The 26118-nt window shown below is 36.2% G+C and overlaps 1 protein-coding gene across 5 annotated transcripts in view; it reads right to left on the bottom strand.

The window, feature by feature from the left end:
* The window catches only part of LOC117223634 (uncharacterized), a 280088-nt gene that overhangs the window by 106771 nt on the left and 147199 nt on the right, over positions 1-26118 (bottom strand). For all 5 annotated transcript variants that reach the window (XM_076519029.1, XM_033476011.2, XM_076519032.1 and 2 more), the window contains one exon: positions 17361-17654. In XM_076519029.1, the coding sequence (XP_076375144.1) occupies positions 17361-17654 (294 nt within the window). The remainder of the gene's footprint in view (positions 1-17360; positions 17655-26118) is intronic.

Genomic DNA, 26118 nt, shown 5'->3' with positions numbered 1-26118 from the left:
AATTATTTCGCCGCGGACCGCGAACCGCGCGCGCGCTCCGCCGCCGCCGCCGCGTTCGCGACTCGCGCAGCTTCGGTTAAATAGAAATTTCGGAGTTCGGTGTTTGCCGAAGGAAGCCAAAACAGCGCCAATGGGCCCCGGTTACGGAACGTTTGCCGTATTAAACTTCGAATAAACATTTGCCGGGTCAGCCAGGTCGAGCCGGTGCTCGCCGTCAGCGCGGCAAGTTAATGGACAACGGCCACTCCCGGATCATTCGAGCAGCCCCGATAGATAAATAGTGGAGAGACGACACAGTTGTGCTATCGTTCAAGAAATTTTGGCTTGGGTCACGGACGGAGGTGAACGTTTTCCGAAAGGTTCTCAGGGAGGGTTGAGGAGATTCGTTTGACCTGAATGCTTTCGAACAGAGATCTGCGAAATTGCAGTTGAATTGGTCGAGAAATTATAGTTGCAAAACGATTGAATCACTCGAGGAATTATAATTTCAAAGTGATTGAATTACTCGAGGAATTTTTAATTACTAAGCGATTGTATTATTCGAGGAATTGTAATTACAGAGTAATTGAATTACTCGAGGAATTATAATTACAACGTGATTGAGTTACTCGAGGAATTATAATTACAACGTAATTGAATTACTCGAGGAATTACAATCACGAAGCAATTTAATCAGTCGAGAAATTACAATCACAAAGCAATTGAATTACTCAAGGAATTACAATTAGAAAGTAAATGAATTACTCAAAACACACAATCATAATCACACCAGAATTGAATTACTCAAGAACTTGTAATTACAAGGTCATTGAATTTCAAAGCAATTGAATTACTGAAATGATCACAAAATAATTGTGATTGCAAAGTAATTGAATTACTCGAGAAATTACAATCACAAAGCAATTTAATCACTCGAGAAATTACATTCACAAAGCAATTTAATCACTCGAGAAATTACAATCACAAAGCAACTGAATTACTCAAGAAATTACAATTAGAAAGTAATTGAATTACTCAAAACAATCATAATCACACCAGAATTGAATTACTCAAGAAATTGTAATTACAAAGTAATTGAGTTACTCATGGAATTCTATTTACAAGGTCATTGAATTTCAAAGCAATTGAATTACTGAATTGATTACAAAGTAATTATGATTGCAAAGTAATTGAATTACTCGAGAAATTACAATCACATAGCAATTGAATTACTCAAGGAATTACAATTACAAAGTAATTGAATTACAAAAGACAATTATAATCACAGAGTAATTGAATTACTCAAGAAATTATAATTACAAAGCAATTGAATCACTCAAGGATTTTATAATTATAAAGTAATTGAATAACTCAAGAAATTTATAATTATAAAGTAATTGAATAACTCAAGGAATTTATAATTACAAAGTAGTTGAATTACTCAAGGATTTGTAGTTACAAAGCAATTGAATTACTCCGAGAATTGTAATTACAAAGTAATTGAATTACTTAATGAATTCCTAATTACAAAGTAATTGAATTACTTAATGAATTCCTAATTACAAAGTAATTGAATTACTTAATGAATTCCTAATTACAAAGCAATTGAGTTACTCAAGGAATGGTAATTACAAAGCAATTGAATTGCTCAAGGAATTATAATTACAAAGTAATTCAACTATACAGTAATTCAATTACAATATAAATCAATAGCAAAGTAATTAAAATCGCATTCTAATTCAATCACACTGTAATTCGTAATTCGGATCTCTGGTCTAATTAATAAAAATGATTTAATAATCACTATGTTATTCCCAATTGCAATTGGAGCACTATTATAAAATACTAATTAATTAACATCAATTACGAATTGTAAGCTAATGAAATAGTACGTAAAATAATACAGAAGAAAACATGCAGAACAGAAACTATATATTACAATGATTATTACATTGTAATATAAATTACAATATATTACAATGATTATTACATTGTAATACAAATTACAATATATTACAATGATTATTACATTGTAATATATATTACAACGATCATTTAATTGTAATATATATATATATATATATATATATATATATATATATATATATATATATATATATATATATATACTACAATGATCATTACATTGTAATATATATTACAACGATCATTTAATTGTAATATATGTATATATACTACAATGATCATTACATTGTAATATATATCACAATGATCACTGGCCGTTTATTATACACTGTAGCATTGTTCTCGATCGTTAACGAAGGTAGAAATTATTAACCTGCAACGAACCTACATTGTTCTCACGCAAACACAAGGCGCTCATGAATTCTGTAAATCAATTTTTGGGGAAACGAATGGTATCGCGAAGTTTGGTCCGGCGGCATTACAGTGCGTCGAGCCGTGAAAGACCCCATTCATACGCGATAGAGCATTGAATTATAGAGAAGTGCAATCGGTAGAAAGTTTAATACGTGTCTAATTGGATGCGTTTTATCACGTATCTTGAAACACACGGTGAAATCACGCGGGATAAGAGAAACAGAAGAAAGCGTGTTCCTCTTTGTGCATAGACTAAATATGTCTAAATATATAATTAGAACATGTAAAAAATAATGTATAATAAAAAGAAATAATAATAAAAAATAATATGTAATAAAAAGAAACAATAATAAAAAATATTATATAATAAAAAGAAATAATAATAATAAATAATATATAATAAAAAGAAATAATAATAAAAAATAATATATAATAAAAAGAAATAATAATAAAAAATAATAATAATAAAAAGAAATAATAATAAAAAATAATGTACAATAAAAAGAAATGATAATAAAAAATAATATATAATAGGAATAGAATATATATAATAAAATAACAAATATAGATGACGAATGTTGATATAAATATGAAACTTCTGTATTCTTTATCTTGTTTTTTTTTTTTTAATAAAGGAATTTAATATGTCTTCGTCGATAAATGGACAATTAATTATGTCCGAAAACAAACTAATGGCACAGCAATTCTTCAATCTGTGTCTAAAAATCGATACCGGATATCTGGGTTTGCTACGACGTTTTCTACGTGCTTCTAGGTCAGAGTAGATTCGGTTCAAAAGTCGTTGACGGATATCTGGGTCAAGATAGTTTTAGTGTGAGATCATCGACACACACATGAAGGCCCTTTACTTTGGTTCTGCGTGAACTCTGTGCACTGGGTGTCCAAAAGACCGAACACGAGCGCCTCTTTCTATAAATTGAAAAGTTGCACGCGGTACGCATATTTGAATATCATTGCTTTTTTGTTTTTAAATATTGTTAGCCTCGTTTCACGAGACAACATTATTGCAATAAAAATGCAGAACGTTTGCATTGCAGTATTACGACGTTTAAATGCATAATATTTATTTTTATGTAAATTATATTATATAGATATTTATATAAAATTTATATGAAATTTTATATTAATATTTATTAATGCATAATATATCCGTTTTCTTTTGAATAATATTCTAAAAAGTCGTCGCGAAGAGGCCGATTATGACAGACTCGTTCATGAAAATCACTATAGCAGATTCAATTATTTAAACAAATCCTCCAACGTTCATAGAAACGTTGTCAATTCCTTAAATTTTATTTCGTTATTCATCTAATTTTTTATTTTTTAAGCTATTTTCATTTCATTGTTTCTCGCAATCATCTTGGACAATTTCTATTTTGCATAAAGATCCACAGAGTCTAGTTATAACTATAAATAATTTAAGCAAGATCAATGTTCCAAAAATAAACAATTTAATGTACCAAGGAATAATTGAATATTCATGTCGAATAATCGAAGCACATTTCCCTAATAAATACGACAATCTCTTCCCGTGTCGCGCGTGCATCCGATTGCCGTGAAAATCTGGACGAAAAATCGCGCGCCGAAATCAACGCGGTTCTTACAACAAAAGACACGTTCCATTGAAATCGACAAATCGATTGCAGCGGGTTCGGCGCGACACCTTCGCCGATTCGGGCCATTAATTTCCGCGGAGTTTTTATTGCAATCCCGTCCTCGGCATCGTTCTGTAACGGCTGTAAACTTTTCCTAGCTAAAAGCATAACTAGCGAAAAATATACCTAGTGGAGCCAGTTACTGTGGCGTAGCCAGTCACCGTGCCTTTTGTTCACTTTCAAGCATAATTAACTTTCTATTTATCGGTCAAGGACGCATCCAATTTTTTCACTTGAATTATAAATATATATAAAATATGAATATATACATAATATAAATATATATAATATAAATATATATAATATAAATATACATAATATAAATATATATAATATAAATATATATAATATAAATATATATAATGTAAATATACAGGGTGTCCCAAAAATTTCTCGCAATCCGAAAGTGGCGGGTTCCTCGGGTCATTCGAAGCAACTTTTTCCTTTACAAAAATTTTCTCCGAGTCACCGTTAACGAGTTATTAACGAAAAACGGTGACCAATGAGAGGCGAGCTCAGCTGGCACGAGGCGACCGAGCCAATGAGCGGAACTGGGCTTCGTGCGCCGGTTGGCTGGGCCGCCTCGCGTCAGCCGTACTCGATTCTTATTGGTCACTGTTTTTCGTTAATAACTCGTTAACGGCGCCTTGGAGAAAATTTTTGTAAAGGAAGAAGTTGCTTCAAATGATCCGAGGAACCCGCCATTTCCGGATTGCGAGACATTTTTGGGACACCCTGTATAATATAAATATAAATATATATATATAATACTAATATAAATATATATAAATCGTTAAAATTAAACACATAAAAATCGTTAAAATTAAACCCTTAAAAGACGAAAGTTCTCAAAACACCCGAAAAATTATTCCAACATAAAGCTCGCGAATTCGCGGAAATCTTCCGTAAAGCTTGCGAAAAAGCTTCAATAAAATTAACCATAAATTGGAGCAGATAAAAATGCATCGACAAAAATTTCTATCGACGAAGGTAACTTCGAAATAGAACCTCTTCACACCCTCTCGGCAACCATGAAAACAACGAGCTCGAACAATCGCGTCCCCGCTTCCCAAAATTGTCCGTATTTGTTTACAAGCCGATGGACAATTCGAGAGAGAGAGAGAGAGAGAGAGAGAGAGAGAGTTCAGCGTGCCTGGCACCGGTCCGGTGACGTTCGAATCGATCGTTGAGGGAGGAAGGGGGAGGGGTGCGAGGCGGCGGATGTCGACACGCGGCGCGAAATATTTTTCACGCGGCTGTTAATTAGACTATGAACCGGCTTCGTTCAGTTGCAACGTTTTACGATTACTCATCGACCGACCGGCCGGCTGCATCGCCGCCGCGGCGAGCCTCTGGAATAACAGAGAGAACGGCATTATTCATCGGGGATCGAATATGAATGCGCAGCGGCGCGCATAATGCGCGCGGACGGACAATTATTAATTCCTGTCAAGTGTCGGGGAAACGACGAAATGATATGGTAGGCGAGCCGGTTGACAGCTGATGACCGGATATATCGCGGGGGGGGGGGGAGGCAGGGTCCTGTTCGCGATTTCATCACTGTTTTACGGGATTAGGTCGCTTTTCGCGTACGCGTTACGCATAGCGAGCCGAACGTGATTCAACCGGCTAATGGAATTCCGTCACAATATCGTGAACGAGTGTGTTACGTTCGAGCCGCCGTCGTGTGTATTTGTAATAACGACGAGGAACGCGAGGAACACGGCGAGACCGTGAAATCGAAAATTCCCGTATTTCGTTCGGATAATTCCGCGATCGAATGATAAAATTACGCTCTTCGTGATTCTATTATGTATATGTATTACTTTGACTTTTACGCCGTACGTTTAAATAAATATACATGAAATATTTATAAATGTACAAAATTATATATAATTATATATTGTATATTATATATAATATTATGTATAATTAAGCTTGATATATAATATTATATAATATTATACAATATTATATATAATTAACCTTGATATATAATATTATATAATATTATATATAATTAACCTTGATATATAATATTATATAATATTATATATAATTAATCTTGATATATAATATTATATAATATTATATATAATTGAGCATTATATATGTAATTATAATTATACATAATATTTAAATATACAAAAAATACTTTACAGTATATTAAAGTAGAGTATGGTATACAAACGTCAAAATGCAAGAAACTTTCGATTTAGTATAAAGCCTTATCAGCGTTAAAATGTGATTGGATACGTTCTATTAGATTCGTGCAATACTAATTTTGTGAAACAGTACTTATGTCGCAGCTTGAAATACATTTCACGCATACAAATCTTGCCAAGTTGATTTCAATTTACTTAATTTATAGCCGAGAAAATCTGCGAGAAAGAATAGCATAGAAGCTTGCACGAAATTGCATAGAACTGCACGGGACTGCATGGAATTGCGTATACATTTGCATATGCACAATATTGCCGAGGTTATTTCAACTTATTGCCGAGAAAATCTGCACAGAAGCATAGAAACTTGCACAGAATTGCATAGAAATGCACATAATTGCATATAATTGCACGGAATTGCATAAAATTGCACGGAACTGCATAGAATTTCGTACACATTTGCATATACACAATATTGCCGAGGTTATTTCAATTTATTCAATTTATTGCCGAGAAAATCTACACGAAAGCATAGAAACTTGCACGGGATTGCATAGAATTGCATAGAATTGCACGGAATTGCATAGAATTGCATAAAATTGCACGGAACTGCATAGAATTTCGTATACATTTGCATATACACAATATTGCCGAAGTTATTTCAATTTATTCAATTTGTTGCCGAGAAAATCTGCACGAAAGCATAGAAACTTGCACGGGATTGCATAGAATTGCACAGAATTGCGTAGAATTGTACGGAATTGCACATAATTGCATAGAATTGCACGGAATTGCACGGAATTGCGTAGAATTGTACGGAATTGCGCAGAATTGCATAGAATTGCACGGAATTGCGCATAATTGCATAGAATTGCACGAAACTGCACAGAATTGTGTACACATTTGCATATACACAATATTGCCAAGGTTATTCCAATTTATTCAATTTATTGCCAAGAAAATCAGCGAGAAAGAATTCCATGCATAACTGCACACAATTGCACGTAATTGCACGTAATTGCCCGGAATTGCATGGAATCGTGTGCCTCGTTTAAAACTGCCGAAGCCACGAACACAGAAAACGGAAGCGCGCGAACGTGCAGGCGCGTTTCAGATTCGCGAAATTCCATGATTCCGCGTGCCGGGGCAGAGCTGTTCGTCATTATTCCCGCGAATCATTAACGTTAAACGCAACGCGTTCCGCGTTAATCGCGATATCTGACGCAATTTCCTCGGAATATATTAGGAGTAGGCGAAACCTCATTATCCGCGATATAAACGATGAAATGAAAGCGTCGACTGTTCGCGGGACGTCGCGTGACAGCCGAAACGAAGCCCCCCCCCCACCCACCCCCCGTCGATAACGGGGTGCGCGTCGGCCAACAAGTTATGCATTTAAGTAGTCATGCAAAATGCGCCGCGAACATCAATTTCGCGGCCCATTATCTGACGCATTAGCTTCCGCGTAATAGAGAGTGAAATGTCATTTTATAAATATGCAAACACCGTGAAATGGTAACGGGCGCCCCGATAAATCAACCGCGATAATACAACGCGGCGGTGTTGTACGGCGACGGGCGTCGGGTGACGCGAGAGAATTTTTCGGAGGAATACTCGTCCGACGCGGCCTTCTATAAAGATCGCAGGGAACAATCAAGATCATTGATAACGCGACGAGAAATTGTTTGCGATTACCGGCTCGCTTGTATCTGTATAGCGACGCATTAATGGAGTCGTGAGTTAATTAACCCCTTCCCATCGCGTGGCCGTTAGAGGCACTACGAAAGATCGCTGTAGCTCGTTTCAAATTTGATTTTCTATTTAATTTTCAATTTAATTTTCAATTTGATTTTCTATTTAATTTTCTATTTAATTTTCTATTTGATTTTCTATTCAACTTTATAATTGATCTTCTATTTAATTTTCTATTTGATTTTCTATTTTCTATTTAATTTTCCATTTTCTATTTTCTATTTAATTTTCCATTTTCTATTTGATTTTCTATTTAATTTTCTATTTTCTATTTGATTTTCTATTTATTTTTCTATCTAATTTTCTATTTAATTTAATACCTAATTTTTTATTTAGTTTCCCATTTAATTTTCTATTTGATTTTTTATTTTATTTTTTATTTTATTTTCTATTTAATTTAATATTTAATTTTCTGTTTAGTTTCCAATTTAATTTTCTATTTGATTTTCTACTTAATTTTCTATTTTCTATTTAAGTTACTATTTTCTATTTGATTTTCTATTGAATTTTCTTTTTGATTTTCTATTTAATTTTCTATTTAGAAATAGAATTCTATTTATGAAAATTTATCAAATGAATTTATTCGCTGGAGCAAACATTGTAACAGAGATCAGGCGAGATCTTAATAAATATCGGTCTTACGCGGTTCTTTAATTCCAGTATATTTCACAAAGGGTGGCACGTGAAAAACGAAGCGCGTATAAACCTCGGGGAGTCTGTTCATTCTGCTAGACAAAGATGTAGTTTCCGAAGAGCCCGGCACGACGTTCTTATCGCGCTCCGGGCGAATAGGTTGAACCGGGCCTTTCGGAGCTCGGGCTTCTTCTTCTGTAGTTTTCTTCGGAACTCTTCTCCGCTTAAATCTGCGCAAACACACCTGCATATCTGTTAATTTCCAAGTTCGCCGCGGGGCCGCGGAGAAGAACTTTCTGAACGATAGAGAACGTAACGGGGCAAACACATTCGATAGGCGTGTACTCGCTGCGAACGGTGCCGGCTTCGTGAAACGCGAGCGTAGTGAGTTTTACACTGGGAAATGATAATACCGGGAACGTCTATTTTCGAACCGACATTGTGTTCTTACTGGAACAGCGGATTTTATGCAGTTTTAGCAAAAGCGACTTGGTCAAATGTAAAAAAAATGTAAAGACAGTTAAATGAACTTAGTATATACTTAACACATTCAGTTAATTAAATATGTTGACTTATACATTATAATATATTTATATATATGTTTACTTATATATTATAATATATTAATTAATATATAATATAAATACAATATTAATATATATTATGATGTATTATATATTATATACATTAATACATATTATAATGTATTATATATTATATAATACTTAATACATTAAACTTAATAGTTAATTAACTCAAATTGACTTTGACGGTCGCGTCAAAAACCTAAAAAATTTCACAAAGTTTATTATATTTTATTTGATCAAATTAAAATTGCAAAGCGATGTTATGCGACATCAATTACTTTAACAATATCCTTGCCTGTTACGAATCTTAATAAAATTAAGAAATTATAATGGATCAGCGTAAAAATTAATTCCTAAAAAATAAATTATTTTTGAAATAAAATATGATTAAAATAATATAAAAATAATAATATATTAAAAGAGAATAATATATTAAAATAAATTATTTTTAAAATAGCGCAATTACGATACACACTTTATTAATAATGTAAAACATTCATTATAAAACTTTGCAAATATCGTTGAAAGCGTAATCAATGCACCGGATGGGACAATAACTTCGATCGCCTTGAATATCTCGGTTATTTTCGAAGACACAGAAAAACTTTGTTAACGAAAGTTGTACTGTTTCAAGGGTAGCATAATGTAACAGCAATAATTTTCTTACAGGCGAAAGAATCTAGAAGATTCTAGGATCACGTTCATTTTCTTAAACGACACCCTATACATTTCTACCGCTAACAAAGTAGCGGCTGTTTAAACGATTCCAACGACCTACAATACAAGGTCATTTCGTGCACACCCTGTACACGAAAAACGCCGAATGCAACAATATCCACAGAACCTTGCTTCGCAACAAAAGATCACTAAAAAAGAAAAAGAAAAAAAAATGCGTTCTACGATACAATACCGCGTTGAACAAAACGCGGTCGAACGCTGCGAAATTCTTGCGCCGTTTAACGGGGGACAGTCGAATCGTTGCCGCAAATTCGCGGGCCGGGAAGTTCCGGGCTTCGCGCGGGCTTTTTAATAGGAAACATCCGCTCGAAAGCGGCGCGTTGCGGCAGCGTCAACGGGTCAGGCGCGGCTAAACAACTCGCCGGTAGCCGGGAACGGACGCAATAAAGCTGAAAGAAAAATCGCCGGCCGATAGTTTACGAGGGAAACAGTGGACGAACATTTAATTGGACGAACGTCGAGCCGGACCGGCGCGGCTCTGCGAAAAGACAGCGGCCGTGGAAGGCGGGTGGGGGGCAGGGGAGGTGGCGGGGGACGCGGCGGACGTCGAGCAACAAATAAAACTTATCAACAAGTCGGCCGTCGTTGCATCTGCGGCCCGCCGCGGTCGATGCTGCACGAGGATTTGATTGGATGGGTCGCTTGATTGCATATTGCGCCCGACGAATATCGAATCCCTTGCGCTCAATTAAAAGCACGACAGGCCCCGGCCGCGGAATATCGAATCGACGGTGTTTAAATCGGCGACGGAAAAACGGTTCGAGGACGGGACGGAGTGGGGAGCGGTGCGGAGAGCGGAGTGGGGGGCGGAGCGACGGAGGAGGAGGAGGACGCCGCACAGTGGGCCGGATCGAAGATTTTAGTGACTTTTTGGCAAAAACCTAATTTTCTCATATCGATGTCCAGTCGATTTTTATTGCTTGTTAAATGTACATTATCCTCGAAAGTGGAAATATTAATAAAAATGATCATAAATTGTAACAGATACGACAATTTAAAGTTGAACATTTTGAACGCTACATTCGACGCCAAAAAATATGCTTCTTTTTCTCGCGATGTCCCGACGAACCTAATTAACTTTTTCCTTTGCTTTCTTTTTTAACATTAGGAGGCAATATTTTCTCGTTAGGAAACAGTAGCTTAAATTAAGATTATCGTATCCTATATATGAAAAATATAATGTTTGATAAAATACAAATATACTATACTTTCCTCTACATAATTCTGTAAAAGTTACAAACCAAGACGAACCGGATTGTAAATTATTACGTTTTAAAGATATCAACGTTGCGTTACTTCGAGGTTAAAGATATCGAAGATAATCTCTCTGTGTTGCAGTCGGTATTACTGAACGCTTCTTCATTTGTAAATCGACGGATATTTAAAATTTTTAATTATTCCATATAACATGAAAAATATAAGTAAACGAAACAAACTTTGTAACATTACGATACTAACGTACCTGGAATTACTAATGGGTCCTCGTAACCGGTGTGGGTGCAATAAGGTACGCGTCCCAGAAAAAGTTCCCTGTACGCATTGTATGTAGTTGGTAAATTTCAACAGTTCGAACTTTTGATAAAATGTAGAGTACGTTAATTAATCTTACTATTTTGTTATTGTTTCAATAAACCTGCAGCTTCAGGATTTAATGCATACAGAGACCTTTTTCTGGGACGCGTACTTTATTGCACCCACACTGGTTACGAGGATCCACCAGTAATTCCAGGTACGTTACTATTGTAATGTTACAAATAGTTTGTAACATTATATTTAAACAATTTTTTTTCACGAAAAATGTCAATGAAAATTAATTAAAAATTATCGTTTAACAAATGCAAAGAAAATTTAATTATCTATAGTTCAAAATAACTATTTTTTAAATATTTTTGGTGAAAATTTCATTGCAATATCTTCGATGGTTCAAAAGTTATAACAGAATGTCACTGAATTTCTCGATCCAGCCCACTGTGCGCCGGGCGAGGAATAGGCTGTTAGTGTCGAGGAACGCCGGTTCATGCGATTAAAACGAACAAACCAGTTTAATAAGCGATCCTGTTCGCCGCGTTAATTTATCTGGCCGCGCGCGTCCGTTTCCCTTTTAACGTGAAAAATTGTCTTCGACGTATTCCGCCGATTGGATTCCGCCGGCTCGATTCGCGATCGATGTTCCGCGATAAAATGCGTCGCCGAGTTTTCGCGTCGCGTTTCAAACGAGACCGATTCTACCTCGGCGTAACGCGCATCGAACGCGGAGGAACAGTTCCCCCACTCTCGTCCTCGCTCGCTCTCTCTGTCTCGCTTCAGCCGCGTTTACCGAAGCGCGCGCCAGAGAGCGTTTTATTTAGCGCGTCTGACCATCAACGTACGTTTCTACTTCGGCCGGTGTCCGCGTACGTCGTCGCCGATGTATCGTTGTTCCGTGTTAATTTAATGATTATTGCTCGCACGAAAGGTGTACGATGGTGATTAATGGACACGGCGAGCTTTTGCTTGTTGGAAGATATCGTGATTAATGAAAAGCGGGAATCGAAGCTGTGATTAATGCTGACCGCGAGCCGAAGTATGCGGCGAGAAATGTTTGCGGATAGTTTCTGGATATTTTTAGATGACTATTTTTAGCTTGCTGTACAGGCTTATTAAAAAATATTCTCGTTCAACATCTTAAACGTACTTTCGGATAACTCTGTGTAACTGCGGAGCTTTCCAGACTTTTTGTTCCATTTGTGCGAATAAAATTTAGAAGAAAGTAAATTAAATAAATTAAAAATTATATATATAATTAGAAATAAATGATAAAATTGTTATTCGATTTTCGCGGGACGATCTGTCGAATCCAAGCTAATTTTCAGACGGAGAAAAATTATGTACCAGAGATTTTTAGATGAAATATAGAAAATATTATTATTCTAAAGTCTATTATTCTAAAGTTTTCAGCCAGATTTCACGGTTTCGTGGATATTTGTCGCGCAGCTGGCGGCGTTGTACCGTTCAAGGGTTAATTGTTGTCGAAGCGTGGGTCGCTAATGTAAAAGGGATCATCCTTTTAATAACGTCCCCCGCATGCACGGTTTTTCTGGAAGACCTTAAAGCAGTTTGTTCTTTCCAGCCAGCTCTGCGGTCGAGCAAAGCTGGAGGTGAAGCAGAAGGGTAAAGTTTCAACGTAAGAGTTTGCGCGGCTCTTGGCGGAGTTCCTGAAGAATTTGAAATTTCAGAGACAAAGTGGAAGCAGCAATTTTCATTCATCTTGAAACGCTTGCCCAAGTTTTTATCCGACGCAGCAACCAGCGCAAGATGTCTACGCGAGGAACCTTCTAAGAATCTCCGGAGATGTTTCATTAAAAAAATTTATACATGCATAAAACATTTCACCGGCGTTCCCGTTCAAATGTTCAAATAATTGTTTAAAGCGGTTCGATTCAGTCAGTCATTTATATTCTGAATTATAATTATATAATCATATTATAATTATAATTATAATTATATTTATATTTATATTTATAGAGTTATAATTATATATATTTATATTCATATTCATATTCATATTCATATTCATATTCATATTCATATTCATATTCATATTCATATTCATATTCATATTTATATTTATATTTATATTTACATTTATACTTATATTTATAGAGTTATAATTATATATATTATATTATAATTATAACATTTCTTTTTTTGAGAAATGAATCTTCAGACATTTGTATTCTGAATTGAAATATTTCTTTATTTCAGAATAAATCTTCAGACATTTGAATTCTGAATTAAAACATTTCTTTTTTTGAGAATAAATCTTCAGACATTGAAATTCTGAATTAAAACATTTCTTTTTTTGAGAATTGAATCTTCAGACATTGAATTTCTGAATTAAAACATTGTTTTTTCTTGAGAATAAATCTTCAGACATTTGCACTCTGAATTAAAACAATGTTTTGCACAGGAATAAATCTGAAGCGCAGCTATTTCTTTCAATGAATTTTTAAATCGCAATTTAATTTCTTCGCGTTATTATCATTCCCGTTATTACGCTGTATTATAGCGAATAATATGCGAAATATAATATCGCATGGAAAACAATTATTAAACAAATTAATGGTTCCACTTAAATCGCAATATTCTGCAGTCATCGTTATTAGTCATAATTGATATAATAAATTATATACTAACAAGTAATTGTACAAGTAATAATGAATGACGATATCCGTTGTTTAATTGTAAGCACAATATGCCGTTGGCTTTCATATCTTTCATTTCGGTACTACGTTTGCGCGTGTACAACAAAGCACAGACTGTCATTATTACTGTACAATCTCTCCACACAATTACACTGTGGCCCCCCTTAGAAATTGCAGTCGAACTAAGAGCTACGGTCGATTGAAAAGTGCTCGATCCCGCCGCGGCGGTACCACCGTGTGTATAGAATACGTACATCCGATGGTCTCGAGTGGTTCGAAAATTGAATAAGGCGCAGCAAGCACCGAAGCGTGTTTGTCCGTCTGTCGAAACGGAAGTTTGCTATAGTAATACCGTAGACTCCGTCACGACGACGAAAACAGAACACGGGAAAATAGATTCTTCAATCTGTTAATATCGCCGTACAGAATATATTCTTTGCAGTTCGCATTAATTTCGTTCGCGAAGCTTCCGGTAACTCTTCTAAATTGTTTAACAAGAATTAAATGCGCGAATTCGATCGACGAGAAGCTTTCAAGATTTCGTGCATTTAATAATTACACGATTTAACATTGAAAAATTTAAAACTACACGATTTAAAATACAGAAGATTAAAAATTGCACAATTTAACACAGACAATTAAAAATTACTCAATTTAACATTGAAAATTGAAAATTACTCAATTTAACATAGAACATTTAAAATTCCACAATTTAACATGGAACATTTAAAATTATACAATATAACCTTGACAATTTAAAATTACACAATTTAATACGGAAAACTAAAAATTACGCAATTTAACGTAGAAAATTAAAAATTGCACAATTTAACACAGACAATTAACAATTACTCAATTTAACATTGAAAGCTTATAATTACGCAATTTAACCTAGTGAAAAGATAAAAAAGCAATTTAAATAAAAGTTGAAAAACTAGATTTTATCATGTCCTTTATATTGTCTTTTCAAGTAATTGCAAAATTAGAAAGTATTTTAGTCATTGTCCATTAAACTAGCTTTTAATCTCCTTTCTCAATGTTTATAATTTTAGTCTTTCTATCGTCTAAATAAATTCAAGCCATTTTCAAATCATAACGCAGTTCGAAAAAAGCTATCGCGATTTCAAAAGGTGTACGAATACTATCGTGGATCGCACTATGTTCTAGTGGAGCCTATTACCGTGAGAAGTCCAATTACTGTGCCTCTAGTTGATGTCCAAACATAATCAACTGTACATTAACCGCATAAGACATATTTTACATTTCCTTATTCTTTCATATTTCTATTATCTTTCAATTAAAAAATAATTAAAACATCTTAGTCGATAAACGTCAAATCAATTACGCCCGAGAACAGACCAAAGACGCAATTTTTCGTCCCGCGGTAACCGGCTCCATTACTTCAGGTAATGTTTAGGTTATGTTCTTGCGGCGCGACGATCGAATAAGTCGCGGCGCGACCGTCTTTTGTCGTTCCGTCGCACAAAGCATATTCGTAATCAGTGAACTTGCGTTCTTCAGTCCTGTTCCCGGTAATCTCAACAGAGGAAGACACGGAGAGAGGCGACGAGAGAGGAGAGAAGAGTCAGCTCTCTCGATTATGGCGGCTATCGAGACGTCCGCGCCGCTCGGCTGCAGCGGCGCGACGCAAATCCGTCTTGTTCGACGGAGAAACGCGTGTACAGGTAGAGGAGCCGCGAGCGAGCCGAGCCGAGCTGAGCCCAGCCGAGCCCGGCCGAGCTCGGCCGAGCCGAGCCGAGCCGAGGAGAGCGGCATTTGTGACGGCCGAGCGCGTACCCTGCGCCGAAACGACATGCGACAGCGAGACTCGAGGCGTGCGGCCAATACGGCGGCCGTGTTTAGCGTCGAACGATTCAACACGGCCTCGGAACGGCGGCTCGGCCGGCGGAACCCGGCGCCCGGAACACGGATAACCCGGAACACGGAACAGACGCGTGCGGCATCACGTGACGTCAATGCACGCTCCCCTACACCCTTGTTATCGCATTACACCGTGCAGGTGCGCAATTTCGTCCTGACCGGTCACTCTGTTCACGCCCAACCCACCCGTTCCTTACCGACCGATTCGTGACAGAGGATAATGTTGCATATTCCCGTTCGCCGATGAAAAGTGGCGAGCCCGGCCCGAAATTCATTGTACGCGACGAATTTCCGACGGCGGCGGCGGCTCGCTACGGAATTCAACGTTTCGATGGTTGTCTCTCGAGCGAAGCGGTCGGAAAGGGTTTTTGGTTAGTGGTTTAATGGCGACGAATTTATTTTAGGAAACGAGATCGCCAATGTTATGACATAAATAATTGAGTTATGACATTGAATAATTTAATCTTGGTGATTTTAAATTGGACAAATCGACGTTAAATTGGACAAAAAGTATTTGGCCAGAAGCAATGGTAACGAATTAATTTAAAAAAAAACCAGATTGTTTGCAGCTCGTATGCCAGGACATAAATAAAAAAGTCCTGTCAGACTTAAATTGGACAAATATTTAATAAACAAACAACATATAATTAATGCAACCTCTGGTAATAAATACGGCGACGAATTATTTGTTAAAAACGAGATTGTTTGCAAATAACCTTGATATAAATATAAAAGTCTTGTCAAGGTTATATTGGACAAATATTTAATAAATAAACAACATATAATTAATTAAGTAATTAGTATTTGACCAGAAGAAATGGCGACGAATTAATTAAAAGAAAAACGAGATCATTTCCACCCCAAATGCTACGACGATATAAATATAAAATTCTTATCAACTTTAAATCGGACAAATATGTAATAAATACGCGACATATAATTAATGCAACCCCTAGCAATAAATATTTAATCACAAGAAATGACGACGAATTATTTAAAAAAAAAAGAAAACGAGATTTGGAAAATACGGAAGGGTGCCTTCCATAAACAAAATGGCGTGTAATGTACTTTCGTTTACTTATATTTAAAAAGAAACGTCTGCTACAAATAATTATCTAATTTCGCATCAATGGAATGGCAATTGCACCAGATACCTTTAGCGCAGCCTATCGTCAGAAAAACATGGCAGCTTTGACTGAGAAAATTCCGAAGTCGACGAACGTCAAAGGTGCCCTCTCTGAAGCACGCATCATCGCGTGATCAGTATCCGCGTACGGCGACGCCGCGAGCCGGACGAAGCGGCGGCCAATGACAAGGCCGAAGATCCGATCCGCCGCCGCGGCGGACGACGACGAAAGGGAAAGCGATACCGCGTGTACGCGTCGTCAAAGAGAAGGTGAACCGCGGCCGCGAAGAGGAGGACTTTACCGGCAAACAGATCGAATCTGGTCCTGCTCCTCTCGCTGTCCTCGTAGCCTTGAAGGTCGTCCTCGTAATCGTCGTAATCCTCGGCGTCGTCGTCCCGCCTCTCTTTCTGGCTGGCGTTCCTGGACAGGGCGTTGCCGTTGCTGGCGGCCCTCTGCGCGGCCTGTCTCACTCTGGCCTGGTTGTTGCTGCTGAAGAGGACCGCCGGCGGCGGCGGGGTCGACAGCTGCGAGCCCTGAAGACGCCTCTGAAGGTATCTGGCCAGGATCGCCTGGACCGCGTCTGTCTCGGTGCCGCCTGGAAGACAGAAATGATGTTGCTCTCGATAATCAGGCCAATACTGTTTTCGCTCATGCATCATAGTCTTTCACCCTTCGCCCTCCTTGTCGCGCGGTCGAGACGCCACGACTCCCTCTCTCTTTTTCTCGCGCGAGATCTCTTCGCCGTTTCGTTCGAATTCCGAGACATCCTCTGCTCGGCTGCGAGCTTTTGCGCGAGTTTTTGCGCAAGCTATTGCGGAAGCTTTAGCACGAGCTTTTTGCGCGAGCTTTTACAGGAGCTTTTGCACAAGCTGTCACGAGAGCTTTTGGCGCAAGCTTTTGTGCGAGCTTTCGCAGGAGCTTTAGAGCGAGCTTTTGCAGTAGCTTCAGCGCAAGCTTTGCGGGAGCTTTTTTGAGCGAGCTTTTTGCAAGCTCGTGAGCTTTAGCGCGAACTTTTGCAAGCTCCTGAGCTTTAGTGCGAGCTTTTGCAAGCTTCTGCGCGAGGTTAAGCGCGAGCATTTGCAAGCTCTTGAGCTTTAGCGCGAGCTTTCGCAAGCTCCTGAGCTTTAGTGCGAGCTTTTGCAAGCTTTTGCGCGAGCTTAAGCGCGAGCTTTTGCACAACTTTTGCGAGAGCTTTTGCGCGAGGCTTGTTAAACTCACTCCTCGGCGACCTGGCCAGCAACGTTCGCCTCGCCGCGTCTTCTCAAACCCTTTGTCCGAACTCGTTTTTTTCACCGAATGAAGGTTATGTCAAGGCCTGTTCTCAGCTGCTCGAACGACCCCGCCGGAGCCATGAGGCGATCTTCAGACGCAATGGGACGATCTTCAGATATGACGATCTTTGTGATCCGCACGCTGATCGGTTCGCCAGTGTTCTTTCAATGAGATGGCCATGAGGTTTTGTGACTTTTGGATCGATGATGTTCAGGTGTCCTCGGTCGATTTATGACGTGGTGATCTTCAAGTACGATCCGTGCGTGTTTCGAGGTTATCGTGTTATTTTGATGCGACGGTTTTAACGTGACTGTGTGACAATGATTTTTGGAATCTTCTGTGCGATTACGATCTTTCGGATCGAAGGTGTGTTCTATTGTGTGTCCTCGGTTGAATTGCGACGCGATGATCCAAGTACAATAAATTTTTCGTAATTGACGCTGGGCTTGTACACAAAAATGTACACAATTTGGGAAGAGGAGGTACGATTCGACTCGAGCCTTGCAGCTCGTTTTTATAGTTTTTGACAATCGGTAAATTAATATCAATATTATTATTGATGTATTGATATCGATATTATTGTTACTGATATATGGATATCGATATGTTATTGTTATTGATATATTGTTATCAATATTATTGTCATTGATATATTAATGTCAAGGTTATTGTTTATATATTAACATCAATATAATTATTGATATATTGATATTAATATTATTATTGATATATTAATATCAATATAATTATTGATAGATTAGTATTAATGTTATTATTGATATATTAATATCAATATAATTATTGATAGATTGATATTAATATTATTATTGATATATTGAGATTAATATTATTATCGACATAATGAAATCAATGTTATTATTAACATCGATATTATTATCATTGTTATGTCGATGTCAATATTGATGTAAATAATATTATTTTTATGTATTAATATCAATATTATTATATCATCGCGAATATCACGAATAATATATATATATATATATATATATATATATATATATATATATATCGCGAATAATATCAATATTATTATATCATCATGAATATATTGATATCAATATTACTATTGATATATTGACATCAATATTATTGTTATTAATATATTAATATCAATATTATCGTTATTTATACATTGATATCAACATTATTATTATTTATGTATTAATACCAACATTATTTAGTTCGTCAAAAATATCACATTATCAATAATTTTATTCTAGCATTACTATGTATTCACATTAACGTCATCGGCATGCTAATCAATCCAGCCGATCTGCCGATTTCTATTCCGACAATTAGTCTATCGGCAATATCTCTGAAATTTCGATCGTCCCAAAGCGATCCGTCCACGGATATTCGACAATAAAAAAAGATAGGAACAACAAACAACGCGAACTTGCGACATAATCTAATATTATACATATTATACATGCGAAGGGCGTGTTATGAGTGGCCAGTTCCATGCGATTAATTCGGGTGTCTCGTTAATTGCAGGAGCCGCGACTATCGATGTCCAACGCTGTAGCGAAGTGCGCCCTTCAGGGACCATGGCTACGATTCCAGTTAGGGACGTTAGGGTCCGGCGGTCTCCAGATATCCTCGGTTCGCATGCTCGTCTACACGGCTGGGCGCACACGCGCGCACACACACGGCCATAATTCACCGAGCATTTGCATCATAGCGTAGCCCGCGAATCTGGGCGAAATTAATCGCACGAAATGCCGTGAATCGCGCGATAAAAAGATAACAAGGGCGCGGAGGCCGCGGATCCGTGGTGCGCGAGCGATTTTTACAGCGTTGCCGCTGCCGTATACGATCCCGTAAAAATTTTACGATTGTACCGGCCAAACAAATTTCGCGTCGAAATTTCACGGAGGGAAATTGTCGAGCCGGATGATCGGAGGAGGCCGGTCCCCTGTATTTATACGACGATTCGAGTTTTCTTGACGCTCGATTGTTGTTGGATTTTATGCACTTGCGCGATCGAATGGGAGAACCTCGGAATTACAGAACGTCGCGCAGTGGTCGATTTCATTCGAAAAAGCGGATACGACTTTCTTAAAAGCAGCGTAACGTTTGAAATACTGTAACTTTGTTATTATTCATGCAAATCGAATGAACGGAAAACTATATTGAAACTTATACTTCGAGCTTTTTAATGGTTTATATTGTTTGTGTCGCGTAAAACGAGGATATGGGAAGGTACGTTAATTCGAGAGAATTTCTTCATATTAATTAACCACGATGAGCTATAAATATTTAAAGACGATGCATTGTTCGATATAGTAATTCTTCTATTATTTGGCTTTTGTTTGAACAATTTACTGCGTTTAATATGATAATATGATGATATGATAGTATGATAATATGATAATATTATATTATAATATAATATGATATAATATGATCACGGGTGAAATCATATGAAATATGATAATTAAAAAATATATATGATAATTAAATCATATGAAATCATGTTATCATATTATATTATATTATCATGTTATATCATATAATATGATAATATGATAATATGATAATATGATAATATGATAATATGATAATATGATAATATGATAATGTGATAATATGATAATATGATAATATGATAATATGATAATATGATAATATGATAATATGATAATATGATAATATGATAATATGATAATATGATAATATGATAATATGATAATATGATAATATGATAATATGATAATATGATAATATGATAATATGATAATATGATAATATGATAATATGATAATATGATAATATGATAATTAACTCTTTGCACTCGAAGTCATTTCAACTGCAAATCTAAAATAATTTTTCCTACTTACATTATTTCCATTTTCCAGGACAAAGTGCATTTTATGCATACGATATATGAGTCCCGCGATTCATACAACAGTTACACTTTTAATAATTTTTAAGATTTAAACTTCGATCATATAAAAATGACCTTAGAACGTGATATAATAATTTTAATGGTACCTCAGTATCACCGCTCTAGTGCAAAGGGTTAATATGATAATATGAACAACAATAACAACAAATAAAAAATTGTCCGTTTTCATTCGAGAAATAAAACCTGCCTGTTCCCGTTTCAGACAGAAAAATTGCCCGTCCCTGTCCCCGCAGTCCAGAGAATCCTCAATGAAATCCGCGCGACTATAAAAGAAAAAAAAATCCAAATAATGTCCGCGGGAACGTCCACGACAGACGGCAACGCCGCGGATAAAGACAAACAAACTGCGGAGTGGCATTGTTTTTGTATCGCTCGGAGGACCCGTGGCCGGGTATAGAGTAGCCGGCGCGCGTCCTTTAATCCGCACGTATCGCGATCACGTGACGTTGACGATTCGAGGACACCCTTCAACGTCAAACGCATGCCCGCGCGGGCTGCACTCTCTAATGAAGTGTCCTGTCCGCTCAAGGACCTCCATCGCATATCATTTGTCCGTTAGAAGCGAACGCAGTTACATTCGCCCCGCTCGCGCACTCGAACCCCGAACGCTTTTAACAACGCTGATTGCCGTATGAATTTTTCATAACTTATCCGCAACGTCGCGTCGCGTCCCAGCGAAATTTTCAAACGTTCGACAATATCTTGTCCATCGTCGTGCGGAGCCCTGCGATATAAATGTACCCGGATATTGTTTATTCAATTACATATTTTAGAAAAGTATTTTGAGTTCGAACTAAGCCTGAGGAAAATCGGACATTTAATAACTTTGAAATTATATGTCGAGGTTGTTAAAAATAAACTTCGCGTATGTAATAAATATACACATATACAATATTATCATACTATATCATATTATCATATTATATTATATTATATTATATTATATTATATTATATTATATTATATTATATTATATTATATTATATTATATTATATTATATTATATTATATTATATTATATTATATTATATTATATTATATTATATTATATTATATTATATTATATTATATTATATTATCATATCATCATATATCATATCATATCATTCTTTTCTTTCATAGTTGCGCGGATTTCATAGAGGATTCTCTAGACTGTGGGTTCAGGGACGGGCAATTTTTCTGTCTGAAATGGGAACAGGCGGGTTTTATTTCTCGAATGAAAATGGACAATTTTTATTTGTTGTTCATATTATCATATTAACCCTTTGCACTAAAGTGGTGATCCTGACGCACCATTAAAATTGTTGTATCACTTTCTAAGGTTATTTTTATGTCATCGTAGTTTAAATTTTAAACATTATTAAAAGCGTAATTGTTGTATGAATCGCGAGACTCAATTTCGTATGCATAAAATGCACTTTGTCCTGGAAAATAGAAATAATGTAAGTAGGAAAAATTATTTTATATTTACAGTTAAAATATTATCATATTATCATATTATATTATATTATCATATCATCATATATCATATTGTTATATTATCATACTATCATATCACAATATCATCATATAAATCCAGTACATTGTCCAAAGAAATGCCAAATAATAAAAGAATAACTACATCGAACGATGCACTTGTATTTCGTCTTGATATCGCCAAACTGCAAATGCAACGTAATTCAGTTAGTGCCGAATTTCCTAATTGGAACGTCATCTAAAGATATACGCGAGCAACCGGCTGACATTCAGATCGTTAAATCAGCCGCTTTCTTTGTTCCACTCGGCCGCCGTTAAACAAGACGCAATTATTTTCAGTAAACCCGGCAGGAGAAACGACATGTAATTTCGGCGTCCCGTTCGAAACAACAAATCCCAAGCGCCGGATGTACATTGTTCCGCGGCGGGGTTTAATTTGCATGCGTTTGAATATTTATTTTCATATTCATCGAGAGAGAGAGAGAGAGAGAGAGAGAGAGAGAGAGAGAGAGAGAGAGAGAGGGAGAGAGAGAGAGAGAGAGAGAGAAAGAGAGAGAGAAAAAAGCGAGCGAACTACATGCCCGCGCGGACGAATTAATTGTGACCGGACGATGGTCGAACGTTTAAAATTACAAACACCGTTCATTTGACTTTTACATCCCGCCCGCTCTCCCCTCCTCTCCCCCTACCCCCAACTCCCACTCCTACCAGCCCGAATCACGCGGAAATCGGGTACGAAAAGCGTTGTAGTTTATACATAGAGATGACTGGAAGCAATGAAAGTAAATGGCGCAAAAAAATTCAACGACTTCGAAACGATTGTTAAATTAACGCGACGATCCGCGCGCAGCGAGGCAACTGATACGCGATGCGTACGCGTCGGTAACTCCATATAACGATGCATAGTTAAAAATATGACGGGGAGTATGAGAACAATCGCGTTCCGTTTTTTATTTATTGCTAATCTGGCCTCTCGGGGCGAAACAATTAGGCGCTCCCTTATATTTTGCAGGATTCGAATCGGTGCTCGGCATTAATTATAAATATTTGCTAGAGAATCTAAGCATCCGAATGAATTCTTTTGCAGTCGAATTCGAATAATTCGAATCATAAACAGGGTGTCCCAAAAATGTCTTGCAATCCGGAAACGGCGGGTTCCTCGGATCATTTGAAGCAGCTTCTTCCTTTACAAGAATTTTCTCCGAGGCACCGTTAACGAGTTATTATCGAAAAACAGTGACCAATAAGAATCAAGTACGGCTGACGCGAGGCGGCCCAGCCAACCAGCGCGCGAAGCCCAGTTCCGCTCATTGGCTCGGTCGCCTCTCATTGGTCACTGTTTTTCGTTAATAACTCGTTAACGGTGCCTCAGAGAAAATTTTTGTAAAGGGAAAAGTTGCTTCGAATGATCCGAGGAACCCGCCACTTTCGGATTGCGAGACATTTTTGGGATTCCTGGGGATCCTGGATTCCTGGGACATCCTGTATATAACGATGCATAGTTAAAAATATGACGGGGAGTGTGAGAACAATCGTGTTCCGTTTTTTATTTATCGCTAAACCGGCCTCTCGGGGCGAAACAATTAGGCGTTCCCTTATATTTTACAGGATTCGAATCGGAGTTCGCCATTCTTCATAAATATTTACCTAAGAATCTAAGCATCCGAATGAATTCTTTTCAGTCGAATTCGAATCATTCGAATAATTTGAGTAATTCAAATAATTCGAGAAATTCTTTTATTCGAGGAAAAATTTTTATTCGAGCGAAATTTTTATTTATTCCTCGAATAAATCGAGACAGTAACACGGAAGAGATAAATCGATACGCTATGAAAGAAAACGTTTTATATTCCACCATTTATATTCAAATGAATTATATACCGCACGAAGTTCTATGCACGAATAAATTCTTGCTCGAATAAATTCGTGTTCCCTTCGACGTTATTTCCTCTTTATACGGCGCAATTTTCTATGGTTTCCGAAATAAATATTATTCGCGTAAGAAAATATTTGAAATTTTCTCCTCGTTTTCCTACGCCTTGCTCTGCGATATCTTCGACGGCGAATTCGTCATTTACGCGAATCTTGTTTGTTCGTCGAACCTGAATGACTATAATAATAATAATAACCGTCACGTTAACGCAAACCTAACGCAAAGTAAATTGAAAGATAAAACGTTTATTAGTTAAAACGATGGAAAACAGTCAATGCGTTATAATAAGTGAACCGGCTAATTTAACGATTCAACAGATAATTCCACGGGCGAATTAACGTGCGTGATTACAAAACGTGTAGCGGTTGTAAAACCATGTCAATTACGTTCACCTTTCAGGAGATACATGTCGAAACATTCACCTGCTGCAACATGTCCTACGTTGCCTTCTGGCAACAGTTGACGCGGGACGTTTATTGCCCGTCATCGGTACATTTGCTCTCTCAAGTTCTCCTGTTCGACCTTGAATATGTACTTTAAACGATACAGAACACCGAACGTCATTAAGTGTAACCATAAACGATCTAGAATGGTAAACGACGACCTTCGATGTTTTTCATCGACCTGGAAGGGCCTCGGATAATTTAACCACTTTGAAACACCACGAATCACGTGTTACTGACTTCATTTTCAGTAATTACGATGTATTTTATTCTTATATTATTGTTATTTTATCCTTATATTATATTATTGTTATTCTTATATTATTATTATTTTATGCTTATATTACTATAATTAATTTATCTTTATATAATTATTATTTTATCATTATATTGTTACGATTATTATTCTTATATTATTAGTATTTTATTATTGCATTATTATTATTTTAGCTTTCTATTATTAGAATTTTATTATTACATTGTTATTATCTTATCCTTATACTATTATTATTATTCTTATATTATTGTTATTTTGTCTTTATATTATTACTATTATTATTTTATTCTTATATTATTACTATTTTATTATTCTTATATTATTAGTATTTTATTATTATATTATTATTATTTTATCCTTATATTCCAATATTATTAACATTTTATTCTTTCATTATTATTATTATATCATTATTATTATTCTTATATTATTATATAATATAAGAAATTATATTATATTATATTATATTTATCCTTATATTATTGCTATTATTATTCTTATATTATTGCATTATTATTATTTTACCTTTCTATTATTAGAATTTTATTATTACATTGTTATTATCTTATCCTTATACTATTATTATTATTCTTATATTATTGTTATTTTGTCTTTATATTATTACTATTATTATTTTATTCTTATATTATTAGTATTTTATTATTATATTATTATTATCCTTTTATTATTATTATTTTACCTTTCTATTATTAGAATTTTATTATT

The sequence above is a fragment of the Megalopta genalis genome, chromosome 1 (genome assembly GCF_051020955.1).
Source record: "Megalopta genalis isolate 19385.01 chromosome 1, iyMegGena1_principal, whole genome shotgun sequence".
Classification (NCBI taxonomy): domain Eukaryota; kingdom Metazoa; phylum Arthropoda; class Insecta; order Hymenoptera; family Halictidae; genus Megalopta; species Megalopta genalis.
This window is presented reverse-complemented; position numbering and strand designations above follow the sequence as displayed.